This window comes from Colias philodice, chromosome 8 (assembly GCF_061535455.1).
Source record: "Colias philodice isolate Cphi_HAF_F1 chromosome 8, ilColPhil1 Martin Lab GWU primary, whole genome shotgun sequence".
Taxonomy (NCBI): domain Eukaryota; kingdom Metazoa; phylum Arthropoda; class Insecta; order Lepidoptera; family Pieridae; genus Colias; species Colias philodice.
Window position 1 is genome coordinate 9,704,153 of NC_143093.1, and position 16,524 is coordinate 9,720,676.

The following is a 16,524-nucleotide window of genomic DNA, read 5'->3' on the forward strand; positions in this document are numbered from 1 at the left end:
TAAATATGTAGTAAGTCTTACAAAAAATTTTACATGGTATTATACAATATGCGAAATTTTACTTTCTACAAAAAAGTCTAAGCAACTTTTGCCCTAAAGTGGATAGTTTTCGGGATATCGGTCAAAAACTATAAGATTGCGAGCAAAGCTCCACCTGGATCTGTCTGCATTTTGTGTTTTTATGTGATGTGTGTCAATAAGTGACCATTAACCGAAAACAAACATGAAATCGGAAGTGCAAGGTTTTGCTTTATTTACTGAGTTATTTAAAATGGTTCATTTTTCTATTTACATAGACCTATATTTTATGGTAAAAAGGAATCATATTATTGTATAAGACAGATAAACTATGTAATATAGGGATGAAATTTGCAACATAAACGGCTGTAGGTATCTTTTGTTTGTTTTGATTTATTCATTATTATTTCAGCTTGATACCGCCACGTGTTCTTGAAAAAAAAAGGTATTTTTAGACAGACAGACGCACAATAAAGTCTGCCTGTCGGTTTGTCTGTCAACACACTTTTTCTCAGGAACGCGTAGAGTTATCAAACTGAAATTTATATCGAATACTCAAGTCTACGGTCTCTTAAAGCTGTGAAAAAATCTAACTTATAAGCCAACGTAATCAAAAGATACAGCCATTTTATGCTGCAAATTATCGCAAATTTCGACATTCGCAAGGGCATCAAAACCTACATTGTACCTACTTCCCGTGAACACAGAGTCTTGAAATTTGGTTAAAAGCAATGTCTTATAGCACAGATAAAGGAAAAATTGCTAAAACATACATTTTAGAGTTACAACATAATAAAAAGTAGGTTTATTCGGAGCCCTCGGTGCGCGACTCCGACTCGCACTTGGTCGGTTTTTTTTTGCCCCACCCTGTGCCCATGGCTAGCTACGCCCATGAATATGGCTATCTGAAGTTGGCTTGAGATCAAATATCAACCAATCAACATTCAGTACCAAATGCGGATATCTACAAAAATTAAGCGGTTATAATTTTTTCAACACAGTTACATTGCTATTTCTTTGTGTTTATTTTGTTTTAAAATTTAAATGTAATGTTACCAGGAAAAAATATATAGACTTTTAGCTTTAACACGAATTATTTTATTACAGATTTTTCATTATGGTACGGAACTATAAAAGAAAAACAGCAGACTCTTACGATTACGAAACATTAATGAAAGCTGTAAATGATAGTCAAAGCTGGTAAACTTAACGCATATGAAGCGGCAAGAAAATACGGAATTCCCCGCACTACTATTGCTGATAGAGCAAAAAATAAAAGAGGAGTTGTGAAAAATAATCGAGGCCCACCAACTACATTAAATAGAGAATTTGAGCTTAGACTCGCCAATGGCTTGCGGGTAATGGAAAAATATGGTTTTGGTCTTACATCTAAAGAAACATTAGATTTGGTTAGTATACAGTATACACGTAAGGCAAAATAATTACAAAACTCCATTTAAAAACGAAAGGCCAGGATACGACTGGTTTGCTGCCTTTAAGAAAAGACATAATCTTTCACTAAAAAAACCACAAGCTGTAGAAATGTTAAGAAAAACAGCAGCAGATCCTTTTATTGTTGATAATTATTTTGACATTCTCGAAGAAGTTTTAAACGAACTTGATCTTAATCGAAGACCGGACAAAATATGGAATCTTGATAAATCCAGTTTCGGAAAAGATCCAGAAAAAGCAAAAGTGGTCGGTGCACGTGGCTATGCACCCGAACAATTGCCTCGTCTGGCAAAGATAATGTTACAATTTTATTTACAGCCAATGCAATGGGTGAAAAGTTGCCTCCACTAATAATAAACCGTGGAAAAAATACATGGGACCAATGGATGTCTGAAAATGCATATGAAAATACATCATACGCGGCAACTACGAATGGATGGATTGACTCTAAGGTTTTCGAAAAATACATGTTTAATACAGTACCTACTACCACATTTAAGCCAAGACCCCCCGCATTACTAATATTTGACGGGCATTCAACCCATATACAGTTAAAAATTCTAGAAAGGGCCAAGAACCTGTGTGTTACTATAATTAAATTGCCATCTCATGCGAGTATCAGACAATGCAGCCAATATGAAAAAAGTGATAAATCAGAATCTTCAAAAACACCACCATCCATGTATTGCGCACACTCTTAATCTGAGTGTTACAGAAAAACTTACTGGAAATCCGACTCTGCAAGATAGAATTCAGAAATGCAAACGTATAGTTGCCCATTTCCGACACAGCGCCAAAAGTACTGAGATTCTGTCTGCAAAACAAAAGCAAATGAATATGCCAATTTTAAAATTAAAACAAGACATTGAAACTAGGTGGAACTGTATAAGTATTATGTTTGCGAGACTGTGTGAAGTTAAAATCCCACTTACGATAGCTTTAGCATAAATTGATCTTACACTGGAATCCCTTGATAATAATAAGTGGAAAGTATTAGTGGACTGTGTGGCACTTCTAAAAAATATTGAAGAAATTACAGAGCAACTCTCTGGAGAAAAATAACCCACCATGGGAATGGTAATTCCATTTATTCGAGGACTGCAGTACAACTTAAATGCAATCAATACCGAAACACTAACTGGAGGTCAAGTGAAAGAAAAATTATTAGAAGTCCTACATAGACGACTTGGCTCACTAGAAAGCAACAAACATGTGGCAATAGCTTGTCTGCTGGATCCACGTTTTAAAAAACTTGGTTTCGGTACGGACAGTAATGCAAAAAATGCCCAACAACATTGTCTTGAAGAACTAACTTATCTCAGAAACAGCACTCCAGGAACTAGTGAGCTAGTAATTACACAACCACAACAACTTGAGCAAGTAACTGCAAAACCATCGATCTGGGATCATTTTGATCAGAAGAAATCAAATTTTATCGCAACATCTACATCTTCAACTGAAAATATAATAACATTACGACAATACTTGCCTGGCAGAAATCACTGCATAGTGATAAGGCCGCCCTTTGTGCTTTTGTTTATTGTAAACTGTTATTTTATGTATCTGGTTTATTGCACAATAAAGTGTTAAATAAATAAATAAATACTTAGAATTGCCTCTACTTGCAAGGACAAGCAATCCTCTACTGTATTGGAAGAGCATGAAAACAAATAACCCACATCTGTATAAATTACATTTGAAATATTCGTGTATCCCTGCCACCTCCGTTCCCTCGGAGAGAATTTTCTCTAAAGCAGGTCAGTTGACAAATTTAAGGAGGAACAGCCTGCTGCCAAAGCATTTAGATTACATCATTTTTTTAAATGCTAACTGGTCACTGATTGGAAATTGATGTATTTGTTTGAATTTTAATATCTTGTAGTTTCATTTTAAATGAATATGTGATTTAATTCAGTTTTGTTTCATTTTTATAATCTGGAGGTAAGACAATTTGTAACAATTTTTATTTCGAACTAATAATCGATTATCTTGGTTCGCATAATCGATTAGATAAATAATCGAATCGGTACAGCACTAATGGTAACATCATCTTGCCATGCGTGCCAACTGCCACCTTTTACTCGACTACGGCGAAGCCGAAATGAAAATAACTACGTTAAAAACAACCGACTGCAAAAACGGAAAAGTAAAAAATAAAAAAGATTTGATATTTGTAACAGACGTGACGTCGCCTGTCACCCCCGTCAAGCCAAGCCGCCATGTTGACCTCCCCTCCAGCCAGCCGCCATGCCTACCAGCCAGCCACGCGGAGGCGATGAGCCTATATATATGATAGCTAGCCATAATTAAGCATTGATTTTCTTGTTGAAATTTGCGAAATAAATAAGTGTGTCGTTACGCTGCAATTTTATTTTCTCCATTTCTTCACAAATCAGAAGTGGTATGAAACGACATCGGCCACAAGTTTATCGACCTCCTGACGAATCAATGTCGGAGGAAGATGAGAGTACTTCTTCACCGCCTGCACGGAAGCTGCTCAAGAATCTGCTGGAAAAAGAAGTAGTAAAGGCTTTACGCAACCTGGAAGATAACCCCCAAGCTCCAAATAAGTCAAAAGTCCATCGTGCTGCATCTTTAATCCCGGAATTTGACCATGATAGTGAGGAATACACGGTACAAGCATGGATTTGTAAAATTGACCAAATTGGGGAAATAAATGGATGGGACGATACAACTAAATCATTTTACCTACAAGATAAGCTGCGAGGTCAAGCAAAGAAGTGGTATAATCGTCTAGAGAACTACGATTACACGTGGGAACAATGGAAGGATATGCTATTGCGAGCATTTCCTCGATATCGCGATTATGGAAATATGCTTGAAGAATTACTACAAAGGAAGAAGCAACCTACAGAGACGATGACAAAATACTTTCAAGATAAAATCGCCATGTAAGCTATTCCGCGAATACAAACTTACTTATTATAATAATTTTTATTTACAATGCTACAGGTATGTTCATTTACTTTTACAGATGAAAAACTTTACTCCTGGAAAGAACATCCAAATTGGACGGAGAATCATTAACGTTTCCTATTTTTGGAAAAGTCAGAAGAAGAAATAAAATATCAAATCACGGACCATTGGACTGTGAACTAACTTGTATTCAATTAGTTGGCTAAAAACTTCACGGGTTTTCTTCTAAATTTACTTTTTATGTAAAATGTGTAAAAGACAATTTGTTATCAATAACGATGCTGATACTTGTTTGCCAATTAATACAATATGTGCTGTAGCTGGTACCAATTCGATTGGGTGTGGTCATTCTCAGCTACAAGAATTTTCATCTGCCATGAATTTGCCAATCATGTCTCAAAAGACGTATCAAAAGAACCACAAATTGATATCCGAGAACTGGCAGCAACTTGCACAACAGTCTATGGACCAAGCAGCTGAAGAAGAGAAGAATATGGCTATAGCAGAAGGTAGAGTTAGTAAGAATGGCACGCCAATCATTGATGTGATAGCAGATGGTGTGTATGCTAAAAGGTCGTACAAAAAAAACTATTCTGCTTTATCCGGCGCTGCCGCAATCGTAGGTAGAAAAAAAAGGAAAACTTTTGTATTTGGGAGTCCGTAACAAATACTGCTACCATTGTGATCGTGCTGAAAAGAAAAAATCAACAATGCCTGAACATTTCTGCTCCAAAAACTACTCCAGTCCATCCACAGGGATGGAGAGTGAGATTATAGTGGAAGGTTTTAAACAATCTTTGGCAACACACGGTCGGATATATGGACGACTGATATCTGACGGTGACTCCAGCACGTATTACCACCATCACCAGAGTCCGATTATATCATAGAAGGCGAAATGGAAGAAGAGAACAGCGATGAGCGAAGAGGAAGATGACGTAAATAATCTTGATGAAGATATGGTCCACGAAGGCGATTGGGTAATCGTCAATTTTATCTCAGAAAGAAGTATACCACGCAGATAATATGTCGGACAAATAAATGAATCGCTAGCTAGCCTAGACATCAAATTCGCAAAAGAAAAATACTGACAAAAAATTTAAATGGTCGGAAAAACCAGATACTAATCGTGTGATCGCTAAGTATCAGATAGTAAAAAAACTACCTCCACCTTTATTCAAATCTTCTTCGAAGCGGTTTGGTACCTTTCGAGTTTCCCAAGTCCTTAAGGAAATTCAAAATTGACAAATAAAACAGCAGCGGTCTTAATAAAACTACTGAAAAAATGGTTAAAAGAGAGAAAAGCGGCACAATGATCTCATTAACTGATTCATACAATAGTGACTTGAATACATTCAGTAAACATGTATACAACATAAAACATCAGTATTCTCAATATTAATTATCCTGCATAAAAAAATTGACGACAAACGAAGTTGCAGTGCATATTGACTTCTCAGAGAACTATACGTGCAAGTACGGTAAAGAAGTACAGACGATGCATTGGGAGCATCTAAACCACAAATTACAATTCATACTAGAGTGATATATGCAAAAAAACAAAGAACCTCAAACCTTTGCGTCCATTTCATCAAACAATGAACACGGACCAGAGGCAATATGGGCCCATCTGACTCCAATCTTGCAATACATCAGAAAAATATGACCGAATATCACTGGAATTCACTTTTTTTCAGATGGCCCAACAAGCCAATACAAGCAAAAGAAAAACTTTTACTTCTTCTCTAAGCTTATGTGCTAATGGGATTCCCAAATTCTACTTGGAATTTCAGTGAAGCTTCTCACGGAAAAGGAGCCGCCGATGGTGTCGGTGCCGCAGTAAAGCGACGTTTTGACAACTGCGTCTCACAAAGAATGGATGTGCCAAATGCAGAAACTGCTTACGAAATTCTCCAAAACCTGATTCATCAATATTGACATTTTATGTACCACAAGACTCAATTCAAAATTTCTCAGTAGATGCAGATTTGATATCTATACCTCAAACAATGACTTTACATCAGATCTTCAAAACGGAATCGGTGAATACTATCAGATACAGGTGGCATCATGTAAGAGCGCTGGCGGTCAAGCTGCGCACTAGATGATTTATCGATCATTTGGTGGCATGAGGTGCGGCGCGGGGCGGGCGGGTGACGCGCCGCTTGCTTGCCGGTGCGCTATTAGTTCGTCAGTTAACCTTTGCTTCCCGCGCTGTGTTCACGTTACGTTTGTTCTCAAAGTACTACCGCACACAAAAGTTTTTAATTACGAAATGGTTTTTCACAGAAAAGTGAGAAAAATGATGTATGATGTATATTGTTCTATGAAGAGAGAAGCTGATAATAATTCAGTTGATAATTTAAAACAATGCATGAAACGAACCGCAGTGGCAACAAAATGTTCCGTGTCTACAGTGAGACGAATTGTTAAAAGTTCAAAAGATTCAGAATTTCTGTCTTTCGAACCCCCGGAATAAAGGAATAAACAAAGACCAATAACAGATATTGACAGCTTTGACCAGGGTGTAATAAAAAAAAATCCACAATTTTCACGTCACTGAAAAAGAATTGCCTACTATAGGTAAGTTGCGAAGGAAGTTACAGGAAGATCTAAATTTCCAAGGATCTGCAGCAAGTCTCAGGCGAATAATAAAAAACTTGGGTTTTAAGTGGAAAAAAAACAGAAAACAATAGAAAAATTTTAATTGAGCAGTCACAAATTCGATTTCAGAGGATTGAATATCTGAGGAAGATAAAAAAATATAGAGAGGAAGGAAGACCTATCATTTACACTGATGAATCATACATCGATAGTTCCCATGCGTCTCACCATTCTTGGACTGACGGCCAAAGGCATTAAAAAACCTATATCTAAAGGTAACCGATTGGTCATAGTGCACGCGGGTGGAGAAGCGGGTTTTGTGCCGAACGCTTTGCTGACATTCAAAGCCGGTACAAAAAGCGGCGACTACCACAACAATATGAATTCGGAGAATTACGAGCGGTGGCTCCGTACTAAACTAATACCAAATTTACCGCCTAATTCAGTCGTGGTAGTCGACAATGCATCGTATCATAACAAACAACTCGATGCCGCACCAACGTCCAACACTAAAAAAGCAGACATGCAAACCTGGCTCCAACAAAAAGAAATTAAATTTGATGAATCCATGCTAAAGCCGGAGTTGTACAACTTAATAAAAAAATATAAAGAACAATTTAAGAAATTTAATATCGATGTTATATATTGAACGAAACAGGCCATGCGGTACTTCGTTTGCCTCCATATCACCCTGACCTTAATCAAATCGAAATGGCCTGGTCCCAAATTAAAGGATATGTCGCCAGCAAGAATGTAAGTTGGAACCTTGCACGGATAACTGACTTAGTAAATGACAAAGTGAATTTAATGGGAGCAACAGAATGGGCGAAGTTATGCACCAAGGTAAAGGAAATAGAGGCCGATTACTGTAAAAGCGATCATGTGGTCGATATGATGACAGAAACATTTGTTATTCACGTAGGGGATGATGATTCTGAGTCAAATGACGATGAGAGCTCAAGTAACGGAAGCGACGATGATGAAATGGCCACCTCTAGCACCACGATTTAATGGAAGGAGTTTCCCCTTTACTTAATTTTTTTTAAATATTCTAGATTAAACATTTTAAACTGCATTCAACATGTTTTAGTTATATTTGCTGTTCCATATATTTATCAATGTACCTAGCATTAATCAATATAGGAAACGGCGAGCGAAAAGATCGTTAAAAAATAAAACAATAGGCCTAGTATAGTACTTACGTGCGCGAGTGTACCCATGCGCAAAGTTACCGACTACACTTTTTCCCAGCGCTCTTTTTACGTGACGCGGCCTGTACAACAACAATGCTTGTTTCTTTTTTCTTTTACAAGTATTATTCAACTTAGGGAACAGAGCACGTTTAATCAAAATCGGTTTAGTAGTTTTTGAGTTTTTTATTTAGGGAATGTTAAGTGTTTTGTCCTTGCGTATTGCTTGGTTAGGTTACCGGACGCTCCGGTTGAGATCTAAGTAGAAAGTCCTTCTACAACTAGTTTTTGAAGTCGGTTTCAATTTTTTAAATAATTTTTATTTTACTTTTAAGTTACGATTAGAATATGTTTTTTTTTTTGTCGATCGCATATTTCAAATAATAAAAAAAATATAAGTATATTATTATTAGTTTTACTTTAAAATCACCCATATCCTTATTTTCCAAGTAATACAACAAATCAAAAATAAACAAATAATTTTTTTAATAATTTTTACACAATTACAGCATCTAATAAAAATGCGAAAAATCGACATAAATATAAAGGAAAAAAACAAACAATAATTAAATATGCAGTAAGTAATTGCTCACAAGAGAAGAATACATGTTTGTCAAAAATTTTTCTTACATATCTTCGGTATCACAAAGCATAGAGTTGCATTTGTCATGCAAAAATTTTATCACAGTGGAGAAGTCGGCACGGAACATCGTGGAGGTGATCGCAAATCAGTGAAGTACGCCGAGAGGAAACAGTCTGTGCATAACTTTATTGAAAAACTAAAATGTGTAGAGTCCCATTATTGTCGCAAGTCCAAGACAGCTGAGCGCAAGTATTTGCCATCTGAATTAAACATTTCTAAATTATACAGGATGTACGTAGAAAGTGAATATGTTCTTCCAGAAGTAAAGAAATCATACTTTCGCCGTATTTTCAATACTACGTATAATATTGGATTCGGAACCCCAAAAACTGACGTTTGTTCGACTTGCTTGGAATTGATCGAAAAAATTAAAATAGAAGCTGACCCAGTGAAAAAAAATACCCTAATGGTTGAGAAACGTATACACAGTTTACGAGCTAAAGCTTTTTTTTGAAAAATTAAGAGAGGCACAAGACGATATTAAAATAATTTCATTTGATTGCCAAAAAAATTTGCCCCTCCCGAAGTTGCCAGACCAATCGACATATTACAGTCGACAATTATTGTACTATTACAATTTGACAATGGTGGAGGGTACTTCAAAAGATCCCCTGACTCCTCGTAACGTTTTCGCATATTATTGCACTGAAAACGAATACAACAAAGATTCGAATCTTATTTCATCAGCCTTATATCACAGGCTGAATGTGACGGATAAATCTGGCATTTCACATATACGCTTGGTCGCTGACGGATGTGGTGGCCAAAATAAAAACTGCATAGTTTTAGGAACTTGTTGCAAATGGTTGCTAGAAAATAATACCATCAAATCCATAGAATTGGTTTTCCCAGTTACGGGACATTCCTTCATGCCAGCTGATCGGCAATTTGGAGTAATTGAAAAGAAGCTCAAGAAAAAGGATGTAATGTTACATCCCGATGAAATAACGGACATTATTAAGGAAACTTCAAGTGTTGTTAAGTTCGGAGACGACTGTATCGTTTATGACTGGAGAGATGCCGTTAAAAAGGTACTAAAACAAACAACTTCCTGGTCGATTGCATTAAAAAAATGTAAAAGGTTTATATTAAGACGTTCAAAACAAAAAGATAATGTTCTAATCCGTGGAGAGCTAAATTATAAAACAGACCTGGGTAAATTTGAAACTATATGTCAACGTGGAAAAAATATCTCCATGATAAACCCAAAACCCTTGTCCAATATCGTACCTGTTAATAAAAACAAATTACAAGACGTGAAGAAACTTCTTAGCAAACATTTTGGACCGGACTGGTCAGCTTCACCACACCTGGAATTTTACAATAAAGTTTTCGAAAGTCAGGAGACACTAGTCGCGCCAACAGATGAAGAACATTGTTTCTGCTCAGAACCTATTGAAGAAAACATTCACGTTCATATTTAAAAATATGCTCATTATTCGTTTTCGTTCATTTATTTTTTTTTAAACCGCACTTTAGTAAAAACAAATTTAAGTGATTTTGTTATGAAAATGATGTGCCTTTACGTTATATAAATCTAAATTCTATAGTAAAAAGTAAAAAGCGGATAACGGAGAGGCAAGTGTTTTCATGGCCCAACCTCTTGAATTGTTTTTCATCACAGCAACGTTCAAGAGTTTTCAATTATTGTAAGTAGGTAACTAATTTCTTTTTAAGTTTAATTAAAAGGCTAAAATGTTTATATCTTCGTGTGTTTTTATTTATTGCCAACCCTAATTGTTATGAAATCTATCAGGATCAAAGACGGCCATCTTACCGTAGTTTGGGTTCAAATACGGCAATCTTTTTATATTCAAAACCAAAGTCGGCAATCTAGTACATTAAATGTGATTTTAAATCTTATTGCTAAACTTTCCCACATATTTTTGACTGTCTCTGGTTTAGTACATGTTACAGTAATATGAACAAACATTTGTCATTAATGACTATGAATTATATTGAAAAATAACTGTTTTTGATCAACTACCAAAATTTAGGTCAACCCTACTTTGCCGACTTTGATTTTATACAACTCAATTGTCTCCTCTAGTTATTTCTTGGATCTGTATCTTATTTTCTGTCACTGTGGCGCCATCTAGTACAATACTCCGGCGTGATCTCCATCAACCGTCGTTGATTGTGTTAATGTGTGCGCGACTCACTCAATTTCAACTAGCGCTTGTAGTCCTCTTAACTACATATTTATTTAACTAAACCCAACAACATACCATTTGACTATATTAAAACTTTCTTTCATCATCAAAATAAAATCCACTTATTCATGGCATATGAAATAATTACTAAACAATATTGAAATTAGAATTTTTATGTTTGCATAAAATTGAAGTTTCTTCAGACAGAGCACAAAATAATAATTTGAAAATTAAACAAATATAAAAAAATTAAATACAACTCCCAAAACTAGAAATTAATTCTACTCAAGTTTTTAAACACTTCCCTCTTATGTTTACAATTAAATAGTATACAAACTGCTGTTTAAAATCATTCCTTACTTTAAAACTTTGGTTCATTTTAACTAAAAGGCGTTGATTCATCCCCAAGCCTGACTCTTGCAATAATGTAGAACTAACTTGCCATCTGTTCCAAAACATTCATACAAATTCTTGATAATTTGATCCGGAGATGGTGCAAATGTTTGATTAACATATAGAAACTGAAATAAAAATATACACTTTTACATTATTTGGAAGTTTAGTGCGGGTTAGTGGTAAGTATTTTAATTTACAAGTAAATAGTTTAATCCATACTAATATTTTAAATGCGAAAGTAACTCTGTCTGTCTGTCTGTTACTCAATCACACCTAAACTACTGAACCAATTTGCATGAAATTTGGTATGGAGATATTTTGATACCCGAGAAAGGACATAGGCTACCTTTTATTGCGAAATATGTACCACAGGCGAAGCCGGGGCGGACCTCTAGTAATTGATATATGTAAAAAAATGGTAAGTAATTAATATGTCTTATAAAAACACCCAAACCAAATGGCATAAGTGGCAATTTACACTTTAAAATGATTTATGCAGTTACCACAAAGGACGAGATTTTGTAAGATTCTAATGAAAACCCTTACAAATTACAATAACCGTAAAAGAATACTGACTGATATAGAAGAAATAAAAAAGAACAAAATTTGCAAATCTAAACATTTATAGCTTCTACAATCTTTGTTTTAATGAAAAATTTTAAACATTACTGTTGATCATCAATTGCTTGATACACACATGCTTTTAAATTTTGAAATGGTGTTCTTTAGGAATTCACAATACCAAAGACATATAGACGCAAATGAAGCTATCTTCATTCTGCTAAAGATTCTGCAGTTTTTAAAGGAATGTAGATTTCTTTATAATTGTTTGAGTAGTTCATAAAATCAGTTGTAAGTCAATAAAACTAATTATAAGTGTAGAAAATGCAAGCCAATAACGCCATTTCACTCCTGAGGTACCTAAACATTTAAGCAAAGATAACTCACCAGTTTTTCATCAGCCTCTAGTTTTAAATACTTTTTAACAAACTCCATAATCCATCCAATAGGCTTTTCGGCATCCACTGCCCATTTCTTCTTCTTCATGATTGGAGCATTACCAGTTGCTTTTAATAATATATCAACTGAAAACAACATGGGCATGAATTATTAATTTAAATTGTTTAAATAAATAACTATATTTATTAACACGGGTTAAAAATTACGTGAAAATGATAAGGCGCATTTTTATGTTTTGGAAAACTTTCGTTTTACTTTAACCTACTTAATCTATGCAAAAAACTTAAATTAATACAACAACAACATAAAAGACGTTAAAAATTCATTTTATAATATTTATAAAAACATGTTTACCGACGTGGATGAATGCAAACCACGCCTTTGCCTATAAAATAATAAAGTATCGACACGACCCATCATACGAGCAATCACTATAAGACAAACTGTCATAGGGATCATCATTCGCCGCGCCGGGTATAATGACTATGGTTTTGTTTACCAGATTGAAACAATTTCAAATTCCCATTACAACATACATCATACATTTTTTTTCCTTTTCCTACAAACATGAACAAACGAAGACCTTCAAATGTCTCAAAACTGGAAAATGACATTATTTTAACATAGTACCTTTAACTTTATCAGATTTGATACTGTCTCCGTTATCCTTTTGGTCTTCTTTCAAAGATTCTACTTGAGACTCAGTTTGAGCCTGTTCTTCAGATGGCTTATCATCACTCATTTTTAATTATTTTGAGTCCAATAATAATTATTATTTTGAAAACAATATTCAATCCAAATCTTTTAAGTTACAGGTGAAAGAATAAATTTAAGAACAAAATATGTACAATTGGCAATTTATTTAACTCACACACACGTTGTTAACTCGTTTCATTAAGGACAACAAATCTGAATAGATTTATATACGATAAGAAATTTTATTCGCAAATTAAAAAAAAGACAATGGTAGTATAAACTTCTGTGCTTCTGATTTCTGAATCTGATACTGATTAGTGATTGATCAATGATCGGTTAACGGATTGATCCCTGATGACCGTATCTGACAAGTGACAAATGTGAAAAAATGACAAATGACCGTAGACGGTTCTCTGTCTACGCAAATGACAATCCAGTTTTTTTTTCTCGGATGTTGCCGTTGGACGACCATGGACGACACTATTATTTTATTGCTCTGAGATTTTATTCTTGTTGATAAGATTGTTGCCAGTTATCGACCGTGCTGTTCTGTGGTGCAGCTCGATATTAAACGTATGATTGATTCTTGAAACTTTAGTTTCTATGGCTGTTTTCCAATTACAGAGCATAATGCGACTCAGTGCCGCACAATGCCGAATTATGCTGATGCTTAATTGGAACATGAAACGCACCAGCACTCGGAGCAATTAACTAGCCTGGAGAAGTAACAATTAATTGAACAATAACGCACTAGTTTGGCCTTTTTGGCTTATGGCAAAATGTCATGCGAAAAAAGAGAACAGATATATGTCAGTTCGACAGTTTGAAATGACATGGCCCATGCCCCATTTCAAGTTGTTTTGATCACCAGTCTGGTGATCATCGCTTGGTTATTTTAATTATTTTGTTTGAAGTGAAAAACGAGTGTTTTAGTTTAATTTGTTATTTTATGAAAAGACAATTAACTAAAGATAACATGGCTTGTGTTGCTTACGGCTGTAAAATCCGTAGTAATGTGAAATCGGACGAAGATAGAAATTTGTCATTTCACAGGTTAGTGATTTTGATCAATTTTTGACTAATTGTATTATAAATCAGTGAATTTGCGTTAATTTCTAAATCATCTATGTTTTATCTACCCCTGATCATTTAAATGAAATCATAATTAGCTTATTTTTGAGAGAAAATGCAAAATATTACTTCCATAGTGTTGTGCAATTATCGATACTTTAATAGAAACGAAATATTCAAATATACGTACTTTGCTAAGGTACTTTGACAATGACTGCTTTAAATCAAATAGGTTTGGAGAAAAAAGTTATTTAAGTATGGATTTTATTGTTATTTGCAGGTTTCTGGCTTGAGAACAATTAAAAGATGTTTGGGTTAAAGCTATAGCACAGGGAAAATTGGAAGCCTTCAAAACATTCTCGGCCTTGTTCAAATCATTTCTAATCAGACGGGAAGAAAAGTAAAGTGCTTTGCAGAGCTGCTGTGCGACAAGTTTAAGGTGGCATCTATTTTAAATAATAAATATTGTAATTTGGTAATTAAGTGTCGAAATAAAATGTTGTTAAAAAAATAAATGTTTATTTGTTTTATTTGAAGCAATTTATTTTAAACTTTTACCAATTTTTTCCTGTGGGAATGAGTTATTTTCCCGCGGTAAATTGTAGCCTATATGTTATTCTGATGTTTAAACTATATAATTGTAAAGTTCCATAAAAACTCATTCAGTAGTTTTTACGTGAAAGAGTATCAAATGTCCATCCATACTAATATTATAAATGCGAAAGTAACTCTGTCTGTCTGTCTGTTACTCAATCATGCCTAAACTACTGAACCAATTTGCATGAAATTTGGTATGGAGATATTTTGATACCCGAGAAAGGACATAGGCTACCTTTTATTGCGAAATATGTACCACGGGCGAAGCCGGGGCGGACCTCTAGTTCTTATATATTTTTGCTTTTATAATATTAGTAGGATACGACTATTGATTTGTAAAAAGATCAACCAAGTGGAAGTCAGATTCGCGCACGAAGGGTTCCGTAGGTATAATTCTATGAATGAATCTATGAAAACAGGAAAAAATACGTACCTTTTTACGAAACCATAAAAACAACCTAAACCGAAATACCTAATAATATTTTTTATAAATACCACTACCATACAATGCAAGGCAGTCAATACGCATCGTAAATGAATAATTCCAAATTAAAAGAATATTAAAATTTGGAATTACCTATCCATAATTCAAAATTAAACGAATCTTAAATTATCTTCAAGCAATTTTATATCTTAATTTTTTTATTTATCGATATTTTAGTATTCGATAAAGTGTCAAGCACTACCTTTTTAGAACAAAAAGTGGCTACATGTGGATTTGAATGCCAAGCAGATAATAGTGTGTTGTCTCTTTCTATCGCATTACTAAGGGTATTGAATAAAAGAGAGCCACTATATAAGAAACGTTCAATTAATTGTTACTTCTCCAGGCTTGTTAAGTGTTGAAAAAAAAAATATTCTTAGAGTTAGCAATAACCTCATTAATGTGTAAATAAAGTGTAATACATAATAATTGTTTGAAAAATATTTACGGTTATTTTAAGTAATATGGATTTTGATTATTTCATTAACATTTTTTTCAATGTTTGTGCCTTCATCCATACTTATATTTATTTTTTTAACACAATTTGAATTAACTTTGATTATTTCGAAAAAACTACAATGAAACGAAAGCTTTAAATTTTTTTCCAACAATTAATAGTTACTAACGATAAATCGATTGCACGCATCAATTCACGCGCATTACTTTTTCTAGTGCTCGATTGTGCGAAGCGTTGCTGTAGTTGGAACATTCAACGTTAAGCATTATGCCGCATAATGCGCTCTAGTGCTGTAATTGGAAAACGGGGCATATATCCATTCGTCATTCTGTAAACTACAACTATATTATTTTAATAACTTCTTGAATATGCATGTATTTTTAATCTGATATCTGAATTGATTACCAATAAGAGCGTTTTCACATTATCCGATCCGATATCGAATATCGGACGCCGATAGCCGATATCCGATATCGGAGGGAAGTAAAATGTATGAAATATGTACCTGTCTTTCACATTGTCCGGTCCGATATCGGATATCGGAGCCGACACCGATATGCCAGCGGCTATCGGACGATAAAGTTCAGTGTTGCCAACTCAATTTTCGAAAAGGCAGTATACCAACAGCAAAAAAACACTAGTTTGTGTATTTTCAGTCTTATAGGGCGCTAAATCTTTAAAAAAATTCTTTGCTTTAACCTAAAACCCTTTCTATTAAAAGAAACCTTTTTTTATTAAGAAAACACACATTTAAGTATTTATAGGCATTAAAAATACGATTTATACGGCAGCTATTTTAATTACCGTATTAAAATATACGGCAATTGGCTGAACTGAAGTAAACAAAAATATATTGCGTTCTTAAA

General features: G+C 34.4%; 1 protein-coding gene and 2 pseudogenes across 1 annotated transcript; 2 read left to right on the forward strand and 1 right to left on the reverse strand.

The window, feature by feature from the left end:
- The first annotated feature begins 1,135 nt into the window (after positions 1-1,135).
- Positions 1,136-2,226, forward strand: LOC149486760 (uncharacterized; annotated as a pseudogene).
- Positions 2,227-6,944: 4,718 nt separating this feature from the next.
- LOC149486761 (uncharacterized) lies at positions 6,945-8,022 on the forward strand (annotated as a pseudogene).
- Atg12 (Autophagy-related 12) lies at positions 8,007-13,404 on the reverse strand. Its single transcript, XM_089698525.1, has 3 exons — positions 12,984-13,404; positions 12,342-12,478; positions 8,007-11,518 (listed from the first exon to the last, which is right to left on the reverse strand). The coding sequence occupies exons 1-3, from the start codon at positions 13,093-13,095 to the stop codon at positions 11,396-11,398; spliced, it is 372 nt and encodes a 123-aa protein (XP_089554651.1). The 5' UTR covers positions 13,096-13,404; the 3' UTR covers positions 8,007-11,395.
- Positions 13,405-16,524: the final 3,120 nt, after the last annotated feature.